The sequence below is a fragment of the Cygnus atratus genome, chromosome 1 (assembly GCF_013377495.2).
Source record: "Cygnus atratus isolate AKBS03 ecotype Queensland, Australia chromosome 1, CAtr_DNAZoo_HiC_assembly, whole genome shotgun sequence".
NCBI classification, from domain to species: Eukaryota; Metazoa; Chordata; class Aves; order Anseriformes; family Anatidae; genus Cygnus; species Cygnus atratus.
The window spans coordinates 179,521,360-179,545,386 of NC_066362.1; the positions used below are offsets into that span (position 1 = coordinate 179,521,360).

General features: G+C 40.2%; 1 protein-coding gene across 1 annotated transcript in view; it reads left to right on the forward strand.

The window, feature by feature from the left end:
* Window positions 1–257: 257 nt before the first annotated feature.
* Window positions 258–24,027, forward strand: part of RB1 (RB transcriptional corepressor 1) — an 84,627-nt gene continuing 60,857 nt past the window's right edge. The window contains exons 1-11 of the mRNA XM_035553446.2: window positions 258–426; window positions 519–636; window positions 9,682–9,794; window positions 11,967–12,101; window positions 13,781–13,819; window positions 14,450–14,517; window positions 15,732–15,842; window positions 17,905–18,053; window positions 18,751–18,828; window positions 21,402–21,511; window positions 22,907–22,984. Coding sequence (XP_035409339.1) covers window positions 329–426; window positions 519–636; window positions 9,682–9,794; window positions 11,967–12,101; window positions 13,781–13,819; window positions 14,450–14,517; window positions 15,732–15,842; window positions 17,905–18,053; window positions 18,751–18,828; window positions 21,402–21,511; window positions 22,907–22,984 — 1,097 coding nt within the window. The 5' untranslated portion in view covers window positions 258–328. The remainder of the gene's footprint in view (window positions 427–518; window positions 637–9,681; window positions 9,795–11,966; window positions 12,102–13,780; window positions 13,820–14,449; window positions 14,518–15,731; window positions 15,843–17,904; window positions 18,054–18,750; window positions 18,829–21,401; window positions 21,512–22,906; window positions 22,985–24,027) is intronic.

The following is a 24,027-nucleotide window of genomic DNA, read 5'->3' on the forward strand; positions in this document are numbered from 1 at the left end:
AGGGGTTGGGGGGGTGGGGCGAGGCACCCCGCCCGTTACCACAGGGCTCCAGTGGCGCGAAGCCGAGCCCTCCTCCCATTGGCCAGCGCCGAGCAACGGCGCGCTGCGATTGGCCGAACGGCGGGCGGCTTCTCCTTCCGGGTTCCGCGCCCCGGTTTCGAGCCCGGTGCGGGCTCGGTGGCGGGGGGGGGGGCGGAGCGGCGCGGCGCGGATAGGGGGCGGGGCACCGACCGGCGCGGACGTGACGTCAGAGCGGCTGGCGGTGACGCAGTTTTCTCGCGGTTTGGGCGGCGGGGAGAGGAGCGCAGGCAGCGCGGCCGGGCGCGCCATGCCGCCCAAGCCCCCCCGCAGGCCGGGCGCCGCCCGCAGCCAGCGCTCCAGTCCCGACGGCGGCTCCGGCAGCGCCCCGCCGCCCGCCAGCCCCCGGTAAGCGCCTGGTTTAACGGGCCCGGCTCGGTCGCGGAGCCCCCGTTAGCCCGGCGGGCGGAGGTGAGGCTGTGCGCTCTTGTTTTCGCCAGGCTCGGCGTCGGGGAAGCCGGCTTCGTGGCGCTCTGCGATGCACTGAAGGTGTCGGGCAGCGTCAGGGAGAAGGCGTGGAAGACGTACGAGAGCTTGTCCGCCGCCGATGGAGCTCCGGTGAGTACGTGGGGCCGGGCAACCCGCTCCCCGGGGGAGGCAGGGGGTGGGGAGCTCCGCCACACCGACCCTGAGCGGCGGCAGGAATCCCCGACCCGTGGTCAGCCCCATCTGCGAGTTATTTCAGGCATCCCAAAGGCAGTTCTAGAGGGGTCATCCCCACCTGTTCCCCTGTGTGCTTTGCCTGCTATGCCCCTCTTTAGGAGGTGCCGAAAGGGGCCGCAGAAAAATGTGAAGTTTACTGTCAAACTCTTACGTTTTCCCCTTGCATGCTTGTAATCAGTATGTACTTGTGGCTCAGGTATTCCTATTCAACATCAGTCGTTGGGTGTGCAAATAGATTAAAACGTTTCTCTCTCCCGTCACTCCCCACCCCCCCACCCCCGTACTACTGCTGACTCAGAGAATGGCTATGACACAGTTTAAACCCAACCAAAGCTTTGTGATACTGACCCGACTTAAATCTAAAACGCCCAGCTTGGGTATTATTCCCCCCATCTGGGGTCTAGCATCCGTGTGTTTGTTGTGGCTGCCGCTCGTTTTCCTGCAGTGGGAGCTGTGCACTGCTGATACCTCGCTGCCTGCGGTTTCGAAGTGGCTCTTGGTGCAGTTGTGAGTTTGTTGACGCAGAACAGAAACGGTGTGGGGGAAAGGCTGTGTGGCTCTTGCTGTAACAAATAAGATTTTCTGGTTGTGGAGGTTCCCCCGGGAGCACTTACTTAAAAGCGAAGTCAGGCTTCTCGGTATGAACCGAAACGGAAGTAGTCAGTCCTGTCAAGTGAAAAAACCAAGACAGGTTTCAGTATAATTCTGCGAATTTCACTTTCAGGTGAAATTGTCATTTCACTGATTATCTAGAAGTGGCTGGATAAGATAAAGAGCTTTGGAAACCCTCCCTTTCCACATCAGAGGATGTGCCCAGAGAAGGGCTACGAAGCTGGTGAAGGGCCTGGAGCACAAGTCCTGTGAGGAGTGGCCGAGGGCACTGGGGGTGTTTAGTCTGGGGAAGAGGAGGCTCAGGGGAGACCTCATTGCTCTTTATAGGTACCTGAAAGGAAGGTGTGGGGAGCTGGGGGTCGGCCTCTTCTCACAGGTAACCAGTGATAGGACTAGAGGGAATGGCCTCAAGTTGCGCCAGGGGAGGTTCAGGCTGGAAATGAGGAGACATTTCTTCTCAGAAAGAGCAGCCAGGCACTGGGATGGGTTGCCCAGGGAGGTGGTGGAGTCACCGTCCCTGGGGGTGTTCAAGGAGAGGTTGGACGTGGTGCTTAGGGACGTGGTTCAGTGGGTGACACTGGTGGTAGGGGGATGGTTGGACCAGATGATCATGGAGGTCTTTTCCAACCTTAATGGTTCTGTGATTGACTTTGTTTATCTGTTCAGACCAGGACAATGACAAGGCCTTCATTGTGATGTGTAACTAATGTTTGTCTTCCTGCAGCTCAAGTGCAATAAGGTCTATCCTAAGAGACTCCCTATGTAGGAAAAGGCCTATGCTGTGTTGTGGTGCAGTTCTGGATGTTTTCCTCAAACTTTCTGACATATCAGCAAGGTGTTGAAATGAGGAAACTGGCAGGTGCTGGAGTTGCTGCTTCTAGCTGAAGCAGCAGGCTTCATTTGGGGCTGAAATCAAGCAAATTAATAGCCTGGCTAATTGCTGCTTCTCTTTTCAAGTCAGGCTGTTATCATGGGGAGCGAGGCTTTGCAGTGTGACTTTCTGCTTTAGGTTGTGAGCACTCAGGAGGAGGCTGTATTTAAGTGTCCACTCCCTTTTTCCCTGTGGTAAGGGGGTGCGGTGTGAGGGGCTGTGTCAGTGTTTGTCCTACAAGCATCAGCTGTGCATGTTCTAATTGGTACTAACCTTTCAACTCTGAACACGAGCAGAAGAAGCTGCTTATCAAGCTGCTTTCCCTTCTCAAGCGAAAAGGGAAATAGCAGGACACAAATTGAGACAAATGCCTGCCGGAAGTCTTCTGCTTCACCTCGTAGCTGGTTTGACTCAAGGCAGGTCAAATCATAAGACCGCTGATGGAAATAAAGCTAGCATCTAATGATCCTGACTCTTAACCTGTTACAGAGCATAAAACCTTACTTTCACTATCACATCAGCCTCTTTTTTTTTTTATTGTTGATCTCAGTTTTGCCCTCCTCTGAGGATATGGAGGGGACCTGCAGTGCTAGCAAGGAGGCAGCGAGGCTGAGACACAAAATACTGTGTGAATGATAGAGGTTCAGGGCCCACATGTGGGCTCTGACCTGGTCTGAACACGATACATCCTTAATGAATGTTTAGTAACTTCAAGTAAAAATTATCTATTATTAACTGCCCCTTCTGGGTTGCATAGGGTACACATAGCCACGTGCAAAGAGACTCTGCAAACAAGGTTTATTATTATTACAGTTACTATTTTGGCAAGCACACAAAAGATAGCTAGGATGTAATGACCTATGAGCCCGAGTGTACTTGCACTTCGATGACACTTAAGGTGTTTTTGCTGGATGGGCAGGCATTAGCTGGGAGGAAAAAGGCTGGTATGTGCTGCTCCCTGAAATAACTCCCCCATGCCATCATCCACCAGCACCACCAAAACTGACTTGCTGTTTTCTGCCTTTTAGGATATTACACCTTTCTGTATTGACTTTTTTTTCCTTTTGAATCTGAGCTACTAATGATCCTACTTCTGTCTGTAACTTTACCTTTATCTTGCGTGGTCCACACTGTAGCTTTTCTTACAGCTCTCAGCTTCTCTGTTTCCTCATTGGTTTGACTCAAGGTTATGCAGCTGGACCTTGAATCCTTGAAACAGCTGAACCCTGCTGGGGGGTGTGTAGGAGGAGAAAGCATGGCCGTGTCTCTCCTGTAACCTGTCTTTCTGGAAAATGAGACCAGCGTGTAGTTTGAAATGCTAAATCTGCAGAGAGAAATTGTTCAAAACATTGCAAAGATGATGGGGCTTTCCTTCCTAAGCAGAGAACATTAAAGCTTTCCTCTGACAACCAGAGTTGAACTGCACTCTTCCATGATACAGTCGTAACTTGAGACCTCTGAGACAAAATCCCTAATGCTGGTTCCAGAGATGCAGCACTGCTGGTATATGGTATGAAAGAAGTTATCTGATGCATAGCCAGAAAGATGTTTTTGCTTTAAATTCTGTTTTGTATCTGGTGAACTCCAGTGCAAGTTTATTGCAAACATGGTAGTGCGTATATAAATAAGGCTTTTGCATTAATGTCACACAAAGCCTTTTGCTCATTCTGTCATTAATCTTGTTTGCCAAACCAAGTTACTTAGGTAAAGAAAACGTTTGGCTTAGTGTTGTCTTCACTATCTTCATTACAAAACTCTTACGCATTGACAGTTGTTGACTTAGCAAATTGGCTTCCTGTATGGGGACCCTTGTACTCCAGTTGTAACTCACCTGCAATCTGTATTATGAATCAGTAGTGCCTGTAAACTCTAGGTGGAGTGAATAGATTTAGTGGAAGTACTGACATACTTTCAGCAGTATGTGGGTTTTGGTGTGAGAAAGCTGAGGAGAGGTCCTGGAAGCCATACTTATATTATTAGGAGAAAGTTTGGGGCATTTGTTATATTCTGCTACTGAGAGGCAGAGAACAACCTGCGAATCTGAAGCAGGTTATCAGGAAAAATAAAGTGAATTATCGCTTAACGTATTGGAAAGAATCAATATGAGGAACAGATGGGCGTGTTGACTAAATTGGAACCAAACTTCTGCAAAGAAAATCAGTGCTTTAGGAAGCTGATAGAAATTGGAGTCTGCAAAGGACCTTGAGAAATAGGGTCTGGTGTGTTTCAGCTGCCCAGCTTGCTGCAGTTTGTGATGCCTGGGTAAAAGCTTTGCGTTTTGTTTGCTGTTTATGGAACTACTTGAGAAACTTGGCCCTCTTGTCATCTTTTCTTGTTTCTGGTTGCGCATCTTACGTTCTGACTCTGACTGCTATGGGGATGCTGCAGAGCACTTAATTGACTCAAGTAGAACTATTTTCGTAGTGGAGGAAACGTAAAAGATGAACTGCAGCCTAAATGGAGGAACAAAATAGTTTTTGCTATATTTAAGGTTGCTCTAGACAGACAGAAAAGCTGATCAGCTGGTCACGTTCCAAACCTCAAATTTCATGAGTAAAGTAAATCTTTGTTTGTAGTATCATGAAAAAAAATATTATGGTTGATAAACCACCTACTCCTCATGTTAATGACATGCAGAGGCTTCTTACTTTAAGGAAAAGCACAAAATGTACAAGCTAATAAAGTATTTTCTGGCTGGAGCTTTGTCTCTTGCAGAACTGCAGCAAAACTGAATCTGCTGCTTCAGCTGGACGAGCAGAGTCACAGATCTTGTAGTATCCTTCATGTTTAAATAAAGCATAAAAACTGCTCGAAGTCCCATAGCAAATATAAATCATCACCATGGCCTCTAGCTGGTCTTACTCAGTATTTTAACAGCAGATCCAGTGCATGTAAGTGTTTTGCTCTTGCACTTGAAAAGCATAATTAAGTGGCATGTACTTTTTTTGACTTGTCAAATTTTCAATAGAAAAAAAATACTGTTGAAAAAATAGAGGATTTGTCTTTACACAGAACTTTTTGTATGTAGATAGTGGGCACTTCACTCATTTTCAGATTTTTTTTTCCTATAAATTTGTTTCTACAGGTCTTAAATCTGTTAAGTTTCTTATTGTGAGCGCTTCTTGATCTTTTTTTCCTGCCATCTTGTACCTGTAATCATAAGCATACCTGAGAGTCTTTCTCATACCATCTAGGTAATTGCGTGTATTAAAATGTGGTGGCTGAGATTTTGGTTCTGAGTGTTCCCGTTAATAAAACAAGGCTTCAGTGTGACATCCCATTTAATTAAAGTACCTGTCTCTATTTGTATACTTCTCATCTATGTTTCTCTTGACCTTCTTTTATGCAACATCATCAGAAGTCTCTATTCCTGGGTCACTGTTGTAGGCAATCATTCTGCCAACACAGATAACAGTTTTCATAATAAATATCTTTAATTGTGTAGACTAGAACTGAGATTTCCTGTTACCATCTCCTCCTTGCATCTGTTGTAGCACTGGAGACCATCTTGAGGTAGGCACCAACAGAAATAACTTCAGTTCTCTTTAACTTCCAGCAACATCTGGAAAGCAGAGAGGCAATGATCCCATTGCACAGTAATTCAGTTTGAGCCTTTTAAGCTAATCTTCCAGGTTGTTTTCACTAGGTTTAGGCAAACTGATGATTTGCTAAAAAATAAATTAAATAATAGTAATAGTAACTGCAGAATAAGAAATATTGAAAGACTTTCTGTAAAGCTTTAGATTTTTTTCTACAGAAAACTAGATTGATTTAATGCAACTGACCTATATTACCTGAATATTACAGCATTGATTTCCCCAGAATGCTTAAAAGCAAATAAACAATTCCTATATGAACTGTTGAGTGCAAAATAATCTTTTGAGTTAGTGATTAATGGATTTTGATTTATGAGTTGAAATCAGGTTACTAGAAGTTACCTTATTTTAACTGACTGGCAGTCAAGAACAAACATTGAGTCATTGTCCTGCCCATTTTCTGTAGTGGAGCTGTATCAACAAAGAGCTTAAGTCAGACTGGTCAATAAGATAACCCTCAGGAATGAATTTCTGGCTGTGAATTTGTCTTATATATGTTCCTATGCCTTCAAGTAAATCTATCTGGGATGAATTGTCTGGTTTTAACTGTAAACAAACCATTTATCTGTGTCATGGGATTGGCTTGTCTAAAGGTATGCCATTCATAAAGTATTTGAACTGAGTGATGCTGCTGCAGTTTGTTCCATGGCTTTATTTGGTTTGTATAGGAAATGACTTAAAAAAAACATCTGTATGGTTTGGGAGGGAAGGAATATGAAAAGGAGATCACTCAGCAGTTGGATGTAATGGGAAGACGTACTCTTACCTCTTCTCCCCCTCTCCTAATCCCATGATGTGTATATGTAGCCTGGTGGTCTGGCTTCTTTTCCTGTTCTCCATCACTCAGCTGATGTTAAGAGGTTGGCGTGCTCAGGTACTGCTCACCTTTCTTTGCTAGTAGAAAAATACTCATAATCTATTAGTTTATTCTGGCTTCTGTGGAATTTTTGTTCAACATCTGTCTGGTTGAGGACAAGATGTCCAAAACAACATGTAACATCAGCAGTAGATATGGGGATAGTCCAGATAACTAGAATTTGACTTGCTGTAGTAGTTTGAATCTAGTGGATTGAAAGGCTGCTGTCTTGTTTAATGGTAGAAATAAATGAGCTGTTCTCATCAAACCAGTATGGTTTGGGGTGAGTTTAAAGATTGTTCTTGCAAAACCAGACCTTGCTCTTACCAACTAAACCATTGCTATAGCCTTCAAGCATTCATCCTCCCTGTGTAGAGCTAAGGCTTCTAAAGGAGCTAACCTTGTTTTTGTAGGCAACATACTAGGAAAAAGGGCTCTGCTTCCTAATGTTCAGTCTTCCTGACCTACAAGACATTGTATTTATAGAGCAGTGCCATGGTCTGAGTTTGCAGGAGCATAAAGTGAGAAGGACTTCCTTATTAAACAAGATCAACCTTGATGGTGTCGTCCTCAGGAAGTGAATAGTCATCCTTCTTAGTAGCTAACTAGGTAACGTTAAAGATTTTTTTCAATGGGTCACAGACACTAATACAGGAGAAACCATCCCCATCCTATAGGATGCTTTTTGTTTTTATGTTCTGTGGCTTGTACCTCTTAGCAAAGGAGTGTTGAAGTTGTCTGAGACAGTGGCAGTGCATTTCTTAACAAAGCCTTTGTTATATGCAAAATTCCCTCAAGGATTCCCACATTTTTTTGCCTCATCTGTAGGTTGCTGGTGGTACATAATGGTACCTGAAATGTCTAAAAGGTGAAAGCTTCCAATAAACAAAAAACAATGGCTAGTTGATACTAATATGCATTCCTTTATGTATTATCACATGCATCTCAGTCTGTTAGGAGCTTCTTTCAAAATAATTATCTGCTGTACAAGGTGTCACAATTCATAGAAAAACTCAAATAGGAATGTAGGAAGAAAGTAACTTAACTGACAATTACCATGTTGTTGAAGGTGTCTGGTCAGTTAGCATTCAGATCTAGACTGCCTCAAGTACTGTGTGCAGTTTTGGGCATCACAGTATAAGAAGGAAGTAAAACTATTAGAAAGCCTCCAAAGGAGGGCTAAAAGATGGTGAAGGGTCTGAAGATTCATGAGGAGGGGCTGAGGCCCCTTGGTTTGTTCAGCCCAGAGCAGAGCAGGCTGAGGGGAGGCCTCATGGCGGCCTGCAGCTCCCTCACCAGGGGAGCGGAGGGGCAGGCGCTGAGCTCTGCTCTCTGGGGACAGCGACAGGACCCGAGGGAACGGCATGGAGCTGGGACAGAGGAGGGTCAGGCTGGGTGTTAGGGAAAGGTTCTGCACCCAGAGGGTGGTCGGGCACTGGGACAGGCTCCCTAGGTCATGGCACTGAGCCTGATGGAGTTCAGTAAGTGTCTGGACAGCACTCCCACATATATGGTCTGATTTTTGGGTGGTCCTGTGTGGAGCCAGGAGTTGGACTTGATTTTTGTGGGTTCCTTCCAGCTTGGGATATTCTAAGACTATAATTCTTACCTAATCTATTTTACCAACAAATGAAATTTTTCATGCTTTGGAGGAGGTCCCAGCCAGTCTTCACAAATGTGTGAACGCTGGTCCCAAAAAAGTAGCCGTTGTAGAAGACTTATTAGCAATGTTAGTGAAATCTTTCGTGTGCTATTTGTGGACATGACAAGGTATTAGTGATGGTTAAAGTGATGAAGAAGAGGGCCAGAGTTGGTTTCCTCACTGCCAGACTGAGTTTTGTGAACTGACTTGTGTTGGGACTGTTTAGGGTTAGTCCCCTTCAGGAAGAAACAGCTGGACAGCCGTGTTAGTGCCTTCCCTGGGTTTTGCTCTGGATGCCATATGGTGCTCTTGTCACCTCAGTGTGTGACCATTGAGTGAGGGAGAGGTCTGTTAAAAGTGGCTGAGAGGACGAGAGAGCTGCTTTGCAGTCTGCTAGAGGAAACTAGGGGTAGGTGCTACTTCCAGTGAGGATGTGGAGGGGTATCAAGGGTTCAGAGGCTTTTGGGGTAGTTCTGGAAGACCATGTAGGATGGAGGGAGCTAGATCTGGTGTGATCCTGTCCCTGCTGCCTTTTGAAAGTATTTGCTGGTTTGAATTGGTCCCTATGGTTCCAAGAGGTACTGCCTGGGAGACAGGTAGCTGGGGTGGTGGGGAAGGAAAAAGTAAAATAGGGAAGGGAGCGGGTTAAAACTAAGCAGTGCAGAAGAGTGTGAGGTTGATAGTTCAGCTCCCTCCTGGCTCTGCTTTAAGGTTAAAGGTGTTTGTTACTACCATGACTTGCTAGAGATGTTTGTGGTTCAGCTGTGCTATTGAGACCCAGTTGTAGGATAAAGCTCATGAGTATTTATTTCCGTGTCTCTAATTATTTTGGTTCTCATGGCTGCCTCCTTTCTAGGAAGGAACAAATCCTTCTCTCCTCATTCCTTAACCTTCTGTGTCTTGTTATGGTAAAACGTAGTTTGTGTCCATAACAGTGGAAGTGCAACTGAATGATGAGGTATGGGTAGGGAGAGGGATGTTCGCTCCCTCAGGTAATCCTGAATGGGAAACAGTTCCTATTTTTCAAATTGTAATTTTAATGTACATTTAAAAAAAAAGTTTCTGCTTTATATAAATTTTCAGTGGAACCACAGCTTTTATTTTGAAGCTTAGCTGAATTACAGCTACAGTTAAAATTCATTTTGTAGTCTATAGTAAGAATTGGAGTACTTGATCTGTCATCTGTAATATAAAACTTTTACTGGCTTTCACTTACCAAATAACTGGCTATCATACACGAATGTCTGCATGAAGGTCTCTTGTTTTACTTTTTCTAACCTACTGTGAACAAATTAATGTTCTCTATATACCACCCACTTGTATTACATAATACACATAAAACCCATTTTCTTTTTTCTGAAAGGCTTATGACAAAAAGAAAAAGGAAACGTGGGGAGTCTGTATCTTTATTGTAGCAATTGATCTGGATGAAATGACGTTCACTTTCACAGAGCTTCTGAAAAGTATAAGCATAAGGTAAGTGTTTGTGAATTTAGATTTCAATCAGTGGGAATCTTTGTGTATTAGGCTCGATTTTAAAATGAAGGTTACTTATGGCAGTTACTGTGTGTCTCAGTAAACTAGGAGTCTTGCTATCTTATTCTAGTTGAGGGAACAATGGCATTTGTTTGCTTCAACTTATGATTGGCGTATGACAATTTTGACTCTTGTCCTTGATAAAGTTTGAATTGACTTAACTTGGTATAAATCATGCTTGATATTTTCCTTTCTTTCTCTATATCAAGATTTTCTGTAAAACCTTTCCATTAACATTAGGCTTGTGCGAAGTCAAAAAGTGGGGAAAAAAAAAATTTAGCATTCAAATCGTTTGCCAGTATGTTGCTCACTTTCAAACACTTTAATGCCATTTTAAACTTTTTACCTTTCTACATGCTTTTGACTCAAAAATGTTACCATTATATTTTTACATTCACTAAGCTCGTATTAGAGAAATGAGGATTACAGTGTATCTGTTCTTAATGTAAAGTTAAGTGGCAACAGCAATAGGTGTACCCTTGTGTTAGGTCTGTTGAAGGAGCAGGATTCCAGTGCTTTCTGCCTAATAACCCTTCCCTGTGTGGGTGAGTAGGGCCTTCTGATGTTCTCAGGCACTGCATCATCCCCTGGTGTTTGTCAGCAGCTTAGTGCATTGCTGTGGTTTTATCATGGCTGAAGCCTCACCATAAATGTGTGGGAGATGGGCATTTGGTAGGAGATCGTAGCAATTGTAATTGTATCCCATCCTTGTCTTTGTGATAGCCAAGGGAGTGAATTTACAAGTTTTTGTTGGGGGGAAACATTCACATCTGTAGACCGTGTTGCAAAAATGGGAATACACAGCAGGGGTTAGGCATCCTGCTGCAGGGGGGGTGTCAAGATTACCATTCCCCTTGCACGCAGCACCAAGGATGCTAAGGAGGCTAAGGCAGGATGTGGAGCACATCAGGTTGGTAATTCTAGATTTGGGCCAGAATATTCTTTTCCTGGGAGTCATCAGTTATGGTTAGACTTCTCTATGCCTCTTCTCCTCATATGATCTCACAGAACAGTGATCAGGTCCTGTGTTTCAACTTAATCTGTTCAATTTTGACTGACTTGAAACTACTCGGATGAAATCTAATCACATTTGTGAGGTGATGTTCAGTATGTTCTACTGGAGTACAGAACGCATTCACCTGACTAACTTGCACTGCAAACTGAAAGACACTTTTTCCCCTCAGGCTTCAAAGAATAAGCTATTATTCTATTTGCTTTTAGCAATACTCAATTGCTCGCTAGTTCTGGGCTTTTCACCGGTTATAAAGTCAATCTGGCAGAGATTGCTACCAGTCATCTTGCACTCTGGAGCCACACAAATATATTTGAAAGGCTTTTTTTTCATTACATGGTAAAAGAATTCCTAAATGAACTTCTGACTGTTTTTATTACAAAGCAAACAGAACTCTCAAAAAACTGTTTTGATAAAGAATCAAAATGTTTGATAGCTTCCTCCACCTTAATTTTTAGCCATTTTTTGGTTAAAAAAAACAATAAAAACCACATGTTCTTGATGGCCATAGTATTACATGGATGACTTTGGTCCCCTGTACAATACTATTTCCAAAGGGTAGGGCTGTCCTTGCTGCCAAATGTGTGCTGTAAGACTTGAAGTTCCATATAATTCAATGCATTCACCTGTTTTAATTCCTAGGTCTTTCTTTAGCAAGGATGAAGCCATGGTTTATGTTCTTAGAGTAGTAAGAACAATTTTAAAGTAGAACATTTAGGCAGAACAGAAGAGTCAAGATGTCAGTGTTGGGTATTTATGGTTTTACTGGCAGAATAAGGAAGATGTATCTAGTTAGCAAATTTGGACTACCAAATATATCTGTACTAGCCAAGAAAATTCTCATTCTGTAGTAGAACCTGTGTTAGTAGAGACCTGTGGTACTTAGCTGAACAGTATTTCTAAATCTAGAAAATGCCAAGGTGGTGTATGGAGCTCCAGGTAAACAAATAGTCTTTCCCAAAGCAAGGTTTTCAGTCACTGCTAGTTTTAGTAAGACTATGTTGAAGTCTAGTGAAGCAAGGCAATGATTTTTAGTTTTTTTTGAAGAGCTATTTCAGAATACTCATTCTCAGAGTTAAAATAATATTTTTTTTTTCCAGCGTGTGCACGTTTTTTCAGTTTCTCAAAGAAGTGGATGTTAACATGGATACTGTAAGCACTAAAGTTGATAGCACTGTATCAAGGCTGAAAAAGAAATATGATGTCTTACTTGCACTATATCACAAGTTTGAAAGGTAGTGTACGTTTTCCACTTTGAAATAACGAATTCTTTATGGCGGTCAACGTTTAGGTATTTGTATTTTTCAAATTGTTTATTAGAGGTGCTCATTTAAACTGTGTGCTAATATTTACAGATTAGTTAAGTGGAGCTGTTTACGTGCATTGAATAAACACATCTTATATTCTACTCCGTAACTATTCCAATGCTCTGTTGAACATTCCCATTGTTGCAGTATAAACAGTAAAAATAGCATGACAAATGATTGCTAGTCCCTTTGTTAAGATTTTTGCAAATGTAAGAAGGATCGTTTTATGATCTAATAGTTTTTATTTAATGGTGTTTCCATTTTTACACTGGCCTACCCCCCAGTTCCTGATCCAAGAGTTTTTCTTAGGAGCTCTGGAAAGAAAAAGCACAAATAAGATTGTTTCTGTGTCCCAGATCTGGAACTGAAGGCTGTTTGTTCCAGAGTCTCAGGGCATTGCAGAGACTGCTCTAACAGCAGTTCTCAACTGTAATCAAGATAAACCTTCCCGAGTGGTTTAGCTGACCATACACTCAAAATCAAGGAACGTTCTCATCTTCGTATGGAATAAATTGAATTTGGTTATGGCAGCATGCAGAGAGCTTCCTGTGTGTCACTTAAAATTCAGGAGATTCTCAAGTGGATGCTTTTTTTTGGTCCAGTTTTTCCAAGTTGGTAAGTTACCACTCTTCTTTAACCTGAAGACAGACTATAGGATCAAGGCACCAATGTGTCTTGTGATTTAATTTTTTTCTTTTCAAAGTCCGTTAACATTAGCTTGAGTAATGTATATATTTGTAATATTTTTGTGAACTTTTTAGTTGCCTTAAAGCTATGAAGTTCTATGCAGCTTGTTAATATTTATTTTTTACTTATTGCAAGTCTTTCCTGAGCTGTAAAAGCATCATTGCATATTTACACAGGCACATTCTGTTTTTGTGTCCCTCCCTAGTTCTTTCTTCACTTGCTTATTTTTTCAAAACTTTTTGTCCAGCGTATCGCTGAGGGAAGGGATTAAGAGGCAAATTGTTGCGCACATATTAAAATACAGCCAAACTTACGTATGCAGAATTCTAATTTTGGTTTAGACAGTTTTGTTTTTAAAAATCCTTTTTTTCCCTGTTTTTACACTGCTACAGTTGAATTGCAGTAACTTTTTTTTCAGCCAGAAGGATTTGCAGTTTGTTTTTTTTCTTGCTGTGTTTTTGTATAAACTGAATTTTTCTTGATGACATGTATCTAAAATAATTGAGAAGAAGCATCAGGTATTACAAGGCTTGCAACGACACTGCAGAAAGTGTAAAGGTTTAAAAATGTCTTATGGAGTGGTCTGTACAGCTGTGGCACCTGCTTTGTTGTGTTTTACAAGGTACTGAGTAACTATACATTAAAAATACTGTTTTTTTCTGGAAGAAAATAGTAACAAATTTTATTGTACCAAATTAAAATTGTTTGCTATTTAAACTTTGACATAAGCACTTTAGCAATAGCATTATTTCAGCTCTGGCAGGGCTTGAGTTGGTCTGGTAATATTCTTCTGAGAGTCAGAATTATTAAAACTTACAATAATGTTCTGAGAACTAGCATTTTTTTTACTATATTGAAGTCAAAGATATTGCATAGTTCCAGGGAAATGTTAAAAATAAATATTTATTTTTATTTTCTAGGACTTGTGGCCTTATTTATCTGGAACAACCCAGTAGTGAGTAAGTTTGACTTTCCAAATTGTGTTTGTCAAGATGTTTGTGTTTTGTCTTTTAACCTGCTAAGATTGACCTAAGTCATAGTATGTCGTGTGTTTAATTTAGATTTAGTGGGGACTTGAATTTCAGTGAGAGATGATGAAAGCTGCAGAAGTGATATATGTATAAATTTTGATCACTTCCTCCATGAAGGATCTCCACCCAATGGCGGGTGTCTCGGCCTGGTGGAAACGAACATTTGGAGAGTGAGCTTCCTAATCATAGCAACAAATGAATGGATGAAAAGATGCCTTAGCAACTCCCAAATGAGATTGAGTTCATGCTGTGACTGGAGAATAGGGCATTAGTCAAAGGCACGAGAGAAAACAGCTCATAACAGTTAAGTGAATTATCCATATTCACTTTCTTTTCCAAGGATGGTACAGATGTTTCCTGATTCTTGAATGGCTTTACAGAAGACTTAATTTTTTCACGTGTAGTATTAATTGCATAGGGAATGTAATAATTAATAAGCTTAACTATATGGGAAATGTTGCATGCTGTTTAAATTGTTCCATAGACTGAAGCATGTTTTCAGAAATTAGAGTTTTACAGAACTGTTAATGTGGAGTCTTTATTTTTGTCTGTTTACAGGATTTCTGCTGAACTCAGTTCTGTATTAGTCCTAAAAAATTACTGGATTACTTTTTTGCTGGCAAAAGGTGAGTTTTGATTAACAGAGTTATTCTGCTGAATATTGTTGAAGTGAGTTTATGGGTTTGTTTTTACACCTCCAATATGAGAATAGCATCCTTTTTACAAATAGCTGTAGCACAGTTCCAGAGCGTTCTGACTGCATGGCTTTGAAACTACTCAGTAATACTTCTTTCTATGCAGTTGGGCTATTCTTTTAGCTGGTATTGCTTCCAGTTTATGAATATTTTGTAAAGCTTTTAAAGAGATTTTTTACTTTGAAGGTCGGTATTCTGTATTTGAGTCTGTTCTGAAATGCTTTGTTATAGTCTGCCAGTATCTTAGTAATGGCTGACTACCCAAAAAGACTGGCAGATCTTTTTAAACTAAACGAAGTCCCTGAAATTGTCCTTTGAATGCTACAGTTCTTCCTAGAAAAGGCTGAAATCCCAGTTAAAGCTAAGTAACGAAACAATTACAGTAGTACAAGAAGTCCTGTCTCATTGTACTGCTCCTACAAAAAGGAATGCATCATGTGTCTTAGCAGCTGCCTCCTCCGGATCTGTTTTTCAGCAAAGTGTACACATCTCTGCTATTGAAATTGGTTACAAAATAAATACAAAATTTGTACGTGTAAATAGCACACAAGTAGTGTCTATGGCTGTTCTGAATTGCTATCGGCTCTCCAAACACTTTGTGGAGACACTGGAAATCTTGGGATGGCTCTGTAGATCTTTTCTGGCATGTGAATCATAAGTTGGGAACAGCTGGGATAATGCAGTTTTTAAAGTGCTCTTCATGCTAATATTTGCTAACTTGCAAGTCACTTCATATACAATGGGCAGGCCAGGCATACAGTAAGCATGTTTCGAATTTCTCTTCGCTTTGTATTGGGAACTCACTTATGCTTTTTGAATACTTAGAAGCTTTCACAAAGTTTTACTGAGACCACAAAAAAAGTGAAGAAGAACTGTGCAGAAATAAGAAGTACGTGTAGGTAAAATAGTCTACACAATTACTCCACTGTGGTAAAATGAATTTCTACATGAATTATACGTATTTTTATGCATGCTTTCTCCAGAACAACAAACCCCTTAAGAAACATAAGCTTTGAAGAACATGGGCATCCTGCACAATGATTTCACTACTGAATGTAGTGTATTTTATTTAATAAACTTCCACATCTTTATTTTTCCAACAATGACTTTCAAATTTAAGTTGTCTTACCTTTTAATGTTTGCAGGTAAAGTGTTGCAAATGGAAGATGACCTGGTGATTTCTTTCCAGTTGTTGCTGTGTGTCTTAGATTATTTTATCAAACTGTCACCACCTGCTATGCTCAAGGAACCATACAGTAAGGATTTCAGGTTTTTGTTAACTAAGTAGAAAGTAAATTTGTTAACTTTCCACTAGTCTTTATAACAACATTCACAATTAATATAATGAAATTTCTTAACCTCATTAAAATGGATTTTTTAATATTTTAGTTCAATTTAGATGCTAATGAACTTGAACTAAATTATTTGAATGTAGCAGTGATATTTTGATTTTTTTCTATTCCTGCCATCCATTTGCAATGTCCTCTGCCCATTCCAGGTGTTTAGAAGCCTGCAAGAAGAGTAGTCTTGGTTTGGTAAAATAATTCTGGGTAGATGTTGATTGAGTACTATTATTTAGGTTTGCTTTGAATTACAAAAGGAGAAGATGGTGCTATGATTCTCAATTCATTGATTTATAGCAGTATGGTGACAACTGAAGTGTGCAAGGTACAGGACTACACAAACATTAAAAAAGAAATACATGGTGGATAAATTGATTGCAGTTGTAGCTCAAAATAAAACGGGAGAGGAAAAATGTAGAAATGTAGATTTCTATTACGTCCGTTTTGTATTAGCAAGTGGTTCTTCCTTATTTTAGGCAAAAATATAATGAGTCTTACCAATAGAAAGTCATGTTCAGCAAACTTTTTTTGTACATTCAATTTTCATATGTAAAGCCTGGGAAACCACTGAAAGTCAGAGAAAGGAAGCATTTACTTGTAACTTTGAAAGATAGAAATCTATTTTTGTCTTTGAATATTTTTCTTCCACAAGCTACAGAATTGGTACCCTAAAGTATTTGGAGCTGCAGCATGTAGAAAACAGTTTTTGATAATACACAGGTATATCCTGTGTTGGATTTGGGTGAAGTAGTGGAATTCATAGACTGAATCTACTCGTGCTTCTGTTGTTTTACAACTAAATATCCATAGTGAAACTATGAAGACCGGCAACTCATTAAAAAAACTCATTATTAAAAGACAGGATGTGTGTGCTCTATCTTGAAAAAGAAACACTGAAAAAGAACTACTTCTGTCTAAATTGCAAATATGGGTCTCAACTGTTGTAAGTGTAAGGCATTATTCTGACTTGGGCTGTGTGATAGAGGTGCTGTTCAAGCTGTCACTCAGTGCTTCATTCTTTTAGCAAATAACACAACGCATTATTCAAATCCTTGTGACCGAGGGGCTTCACGTTGTGCTTAAACAATGTCGTCATAGAATATCCTGAGGCAGAAGGGACCTACAAGGATCATTGAGTCCGGCTACTGGGTCTGCACAGGACTGCCCAAAAATCAGGTCATTTGTCTGAGCTTTATGATATTGGCTAAGAGTTGAGGGGATTAAGATGCGACCGCCAGAGCAGTGTCATTTGTCACATTTTCTCATAGAACAGTATCAAATGTGAATGAAGTTACAAATGAGAACAGCATACTGATTGGAGTATCAGTTTTAAAACATTTAACTGTATTAACATGTTCTTAATATAATTCAGATATTTCAAGCTGACGGTATTGAGGCTGTCTGCTTTGAGCTTAAGAAAACAAGATGTTTTAACCTCATTTTAGTTAAGGTTTTTGATATCTTCACGGTGAACTTGTTTTTTCATGCTTGTTTGACTGGGATATTTGGGGAAAGGAAGAATTCTCTGTAGAACCATACTCCAGGTTCCCACCAGCACTTACGTCCTGTGTGACTTCATTAACCTTCAGAAATGTCAAGTCACTCTTTCAGCTCATCATTTCACACTTCTATAAAAATAGAAAAAATAGTACTCATCTGTGAAAAGACAAGGCTCTCCTAGCCTTGCTACTTATTCTATGCTGCTTACAAATATTCTATGCTGTTTACAAAAAGTGCTATTAAATTTCTTGTTGAATAGTATTTTAAAAACAATGTCCAAATACTGATACAGGACTTTAAAAAATTGGTTTTCTTTTTCTATAGATTTTCTGTAATGAAAGTTTCTTACCCAGCTGAACAGATAAAAAGGGAAAAAAATTAAGTGCCTGAAAAGTCATATAAATAATTAAATCTCTGAAGTTATGTTTTTCTGAAGGTGACTCTAACCTTGTGATGGTTCTGCCTGTCTTTCCAGAGTCTGCTGTGACTGCAGTGACTGTGAATGGTTCAACTCGAACTCCAAGAAGAGGTCAGAACAGGAGTACACGCACTTCAAAACAAGTTGATACTGACACAAAAGTTATTGAAATCCTTTGTAAAGAGCACGATTGTAATTTAGATGAGGTAAGGTATGTTTTAATGTATGTTAGGTCTTCTGCTAAACCCCATCTGGAATGTGTTTGCTTAAACAGTTTTTAAAAATCTCTAATTGTGCTTATTTGATTCTCTTAAGCTCAGTAGTGAGGGTATTGTACAGTTGTGCAGTTTCTCTTGTAGGTAGTCTAAAAAAAATAGTCCCATGGTATGGGTGATAACTTTACGAGGGATATGTAACTTCACGCTGTATTCTTCACAGTTAAATGCTGATCAGAGCATGTAGCGTGGGCTACTCTGATGGAGGGGGGTTTCACGGCTGTATCCCACAGTGGAAAAATGTACACACCTAATGCACAGCTCTTTGTGGGATTTTAAAATCCCAGTTCCCCTATTTCTCTCCTGGTAAATCTATTCCTGTATAAAAAGGACCGTTTTTGAATACCCAAGGAGATGATCATAGTAGAAGCAGAAGGGGGTTGGAAGGAGTGTTATTCTTTTCCAGTTTAGTCATTTAAATTTAATGTTCCAGCTGTGGATTATATGCTGCATGCTTACATGTAACGGAGTTTTGGATATGTAGGTAACTGTATTTTTGCTTTATTGAAAACAAAACACAGTGCATTATAAAAGCATCTCATTTAGTTTCTTTTCTTAAAGACATGAAAGCAGTGTATGCATGGCTGCCTGCATATGTTACTAATGTTATGCTTTTTCCTTTTTCTAGGTCAAAAACGTGTATTTCACAAGCTTTATTCCTTTCTTGAATTCTATGGGTATTGTAGCTTCAAATGGACTACCACAGGTAATTGGAATAATTTAAGTTCAACAGCAGTACTTTACTTCATGCCAGATTATTTAAGATTCTCTTTACACATTGATCAAGTTCTGATAGGCTGTTGTGAAATAATCTAGCAAAATGCAGTGTGTTTCAGGAATGTGACTTAACAGGGGTTCCAGGATTCATTGGGTATATGTAGCATTTACATTTGAATCTAATAAATGATTTTCCTGAGGTTGAGCTAGTGGTTTTGTTCAAAGCAAAACATGATAGAGTTGAATGTCCATAATCTTGGTAAAGTCATTAATTTAAGTTACAATTTAGAATATCAAGACTCTAAAGTCAATCTGTGGTTGCATACAATCTTCAATTACATCCCTTCTATAATTGGGACATGTATTTAGTCATGTGTGAGAAATTTCCACAAGATCAGACTTAGTCTCGCAACTGGCAGAGTTTGCACTGCTGTGTCCTTGTAGAATTACTAATATCCTACTGAGTCGTAGCTTGGATGCAGCAGAGTACCTCTGTAGAATTGCATGCAAGAGAACTTCTTTCAAAGAAGTTACATCCATCGTTCTTTAAAGAGTAGTTTTAGCTGTGTGTCACTGTTAGATAGAGCCCTGTGAAAATGAGCAGTTTGTCAGACTGAAGGTCTGCAGGTATGCCAAGTATACGTTGTGTTCGATTTTATAGTATGTTGGGTGGGGGACGAAATACAAGACCCACTGAAATCTCTTTATCCCTTTCAATATGAACTTCAGGGTCAGTGCAACATCGTGTTCTGTATCAGCAATCTGTCTAGATTGTGTTTGGGTCTGTACAGTTTAGAAGCCCTGTATGAACTTTGAGGCAGTGGTCATTATACAGTTTATCCTCAAATTAACCAGGGTTCTCAACCAACTGCACAATTTAAGCATAGTATCGGAATAATAGCCTAATACTGCTGAAGAAAAATCTATGAAATAATATTTGAAGAAAAGACCTATCACGAGTCTTTCTACTGAAACCTGCATGAGATGTGTGTTTAAAAACAAAGCAAAAAGTTACAGGTATATTTCAGAGGTAGTCAATCCTTATATATAAACCAACTAACCGTCAATCATAACAAAGTTCATCCATACAATTGCTAATGATAAGGGACATTTGAATTGTCTTTTATTTCCATTAAAATAAAATAATAAAAACAACAAAAACACCAACACAAACACAAAACACTGAGCTTCCAATAAACTTTAATGTTGTTTCCAAAACAAGTAAAACTTTTGGGGCTTACTATTGCTTACATTTGTCTTCACTTGCATGCTTGATGGTCAAGCTTTATGAACTAATGAATGGGTTGATTCAGAACTTTTATTTTTGGCTGAAGATTTCTTCACAAATAGCACAGTACTGCCATTTGGTCTCGAAGCTGCTTTTTTTTCAGTGAAAGAATCTGAAGCTTATAGATGTTAATAGGATACTGAAATACTTCAGACAAAAAGAATGTTTAAACTATTAGGAGGGTAACGAAAGATGAAAAGATAATGAACTTTGTTAATGAAAAATTAAAGGAATGATTGGAGTCTAAAAATCTATGGATTTAATAGTCCTTACCTCAAAGTTCTAACCATGAAATCAGTTTGGTGCAAATTTGGTGAAGATAAAAAGAGGATGAAGAACAAAGCCATGTAAGAGATGCTTGCAGCTTTTGCTTGGACAGGTACGGGGTTAATTTCTTGTATGCACTGCCTGTTTTTTCTTGTTGGAATGTGCTAGAGCACAGCATTATTTAGTATGATTAAGGGTTCAGGGAAGAGATGATTGAAGTGACTGACTGTTTCTGCAGAAGCACAGTGGCAGAGTTGATTTGGAGGCTGGTATCTGGCCCTGAAGAACAGTTTTAGACTTCCAGTTAGTGTTGGTCACTCAAACTCACAAACTTTTCATGCAAGATAATGTATCAATGTGGGATCTAATCAACTAAGAAACTTTTAAAAGAAGTAATTTTAAAAAAGAATGTGGGCTATGAAATAATGGCTTGTTTTTGTAGAATTAGGCATGTCTCTTAAAAGCTACATCAACACAAACATTAATGAGTAATAAGAAAACTTCTTAGAATAAAATTTAAGCTTTGCATCCTTAAGGTTCCATCTCCAAACAAGCAGAGATGGGGACCTTCTGGATTGTCTAGTAGCTGTTTGAAAGGCACACATTTTATGTTTCCTGCACATAAAGACACATTTTTCTATTCTTTTTCTGGAAGGAAAGATTTAAAAGCCTAGAAACACTAGTTTGATTTGCAGGTCTATGTCTTCTACTCCAGCTATTTTTAGCTCTTTCACAGTATCTAGACCTATATTTCTTCAGAAATGTCTCATGATCTTCAATTGTTTTTCCTTATAAAGGATTATCTTTGTTTGCACATGGGAACAGTAAATTTCCTCTGGGTATGTTTCAGCTTTTTGTATAAGAAGTGACTTTGTGAGTTCCAAGGTCATTTTCTTAGTTTTTCAGCATTGTATTCGGTTGTATTCATGAGGTAGTGCTAGCCTATGTTATCGAGCAAATTGTCAAATTTGTTGCTGTAAAATAAAACTTTACAATGTTTTTTCGAGGTTGAGGTTCTCTCAAAAGAATACAATGAGCTGTATCTCAAAAACAAAGACATAGATGCAAGATTGTTTCTGGATCATGATGAAACTCTTCAGCCCGATGTCATAGCATGGTAATGTTTCCTCTTACTGCTGTTGTACTACAATAGAAAACGTGAGCTTGTTCCCCCACCCTGTCCTGTGTTCTAAGTGGAGATCTCTGTATCCTGTTGATCTCTTAGGCTTGTAGTTCAGCTATTTCTGGCGTCGCCAACCTTGCTTTGTATTACAGCTAAGTAATCATAAAACAAGTTGCTACATATCTAGATAAAACGATACGGACTTTGTAACCCAATTCTTCCTGTGCAAGTCCCTCCAGTCCAGTGGCAGCTGAGGAATTGCAAAGAGGAGGTCGCGTGCTAGTTTATTACATGTGCCTGAGTGTTATGGCTCTGGGGACAGCTGGGTCCTTGCTGTCAAACTTCTTCAAACCAGCTGGTGGTATGTATAAGCTGCCTGCTGGGAGTGCTCCTGAGCCCGTTCTGACCTCTGGCCTGTACCCAGAAATTGTTGGGAGGAATAGTAGATTTGCATGGGACAGAAATATGCCACTGACAGTTTAACAGAATAAACAGTTGAGTACCAGTGTCTTGGCACATTCCCTGGTGCTGCTCAATAATGCAGATGTATCGGATTTTTTTAGTCGTACTCTGAAGTAACAGTGGTTATTGACAATTCAACTTCACTTGATGTGTGCTCACAGTACGAGACTGACTTTACCTACACTAGAAAACACATTCATTTAGAATTGGATTAAAATGGAGTGGTACATAATACAGAATCACAGAATGGTTGAGGTTGGAAGGGAGCTTCAGAGGCCATCTGCTCCGACCTCCCTGTTCAAGCAGCACCACCCAGCGCAGGGTGCCCAGGACCCCATCCAGGCGCCTTGTGCCTCTCTCCCAGGAGGAGACCCCACAGCCTCTCTGGGCAGCCTGGGCCAGTGCTCAGCCGCCTGCCCAGCACACAAGTGCTGCCTGGTGCTCAGAGGGAGCCTCCTGCCTGCCCCTTGGTGCCCACTGCCCCTGGCCTGGCGCTGGGCACCCCTGACAAGAGCCTGGCTGCGGCCTCTTTGCCCCCTGCCTGCGGGGATTCACAGCCCTGGGTGAGATCCCCCTGAGCCTCCTCTTCTCCAGGCTGAGCAGTCCCAGCTCTCCCAGCCTCTCTTTATAGGAGAGGTGCTGCAGTCCCTATTCTAGTTGTACATACAGGCTAAGTTGTTATAAAAGGAATTCCAGGAAGAACTTCAAGTTGGAAGGGAAATTTGGGGGTCATCCAGTCCAACAACCTACTCATAGATTTCCTAAACAATATAAATTACATTGCTCTAACATGTGGAATGGTTGGAAATCTAGATCTCTTAATCTGTTCCATATTTTTTCTGCAGATTAATTTTAATTACACTTTATAGAAAATGTACTTTTCTGGATTACTTGTGTGCTTCATAAGTCTGTTTTATATTTCTGTAGCTCACAGTTGGAGAGAACACCACGAAAAAACAATCCAGATGAGGAGTTTAATGTAATACTTCCACAGACACCTGTTCGGTATGAATTTTTCACTTAAACTGTGTTCTTTTGTTTTAATGTCCTAGCTTGAAATACTCATCTCGAGAGTAGTTGGTTTGATTTCTTTAAAGTAACTATTTTTTATAAAACAGACTGTAGTCATGGTTCCTAATGAGTAGTGAGCATGTACTGAGAATGCCAAATGCTCTCAGTTGTCGGTGAAGTTGCTGGAAATCATAGGAAGGTTTTTACTTAATTGTCTAAGAAGTGTAATATGTCTAATATGTGTAAAATAGATTACTCTATCTGTTCTTGTGAGAACAACCTTTTTACTTTCACACTAGTACTTTTGTCTGCCGTATTCCCATCATCAGTTTAAGTCTAGATCTTTGTGGCTTCCTTTCCTGATACAAAACTGCTTATACACACACACATTTCTTCTCCCATGGTATCTTCTTCCTAGCGTTGTCATCTTTCTATAAGCGAAGATGAACGTTTTGGAGTACTAACCTTTTTTCTTCATATAATGTCTAAATAAGTGTTCCAGAATGCTAACATATTCTGGTCTATTAGGGAAAATGGAGAGATACAGTAGAAATGTGGTATTAATTGTAGATTGTTCGATCTGCAATCCAGTGCAGGAAAACTCCAAGCTTGATTTCCATTAACAAAGGAAATGAGATCTGTATGTACTATTCTCCCTGTGTGCCACACAGTTTTTTTTTAGCAAAAGTAGAAAGATTTTACTTAGCAGCGCTTAAAAATTCCTGGATGCTCAAGAACCAGTCAGCTGTGTCACCGCAGTGTCATGTGCTATGTGGACAAACATAACTGTTTGCACAGGCAGTTGTTCTGAAGGTGTCAGCGTGGTGGTTTTATTGTGTTAGGCAGCTGAACACCACAACCGCGCTCTCACTCCCCCTCCTTAGATGAGGAGGGGAAGAAGTAAAGGAAAGAACAACTCACGGGTTGAGATAAGGATTTAATTAAATGAAAAAAAAATTTTAAGGAAAGATTATTCTTAATTAAACAATTTAACTAAAAAATTAACAGTTTAACTAAAGGGGAAAAAAGGAAAGGGG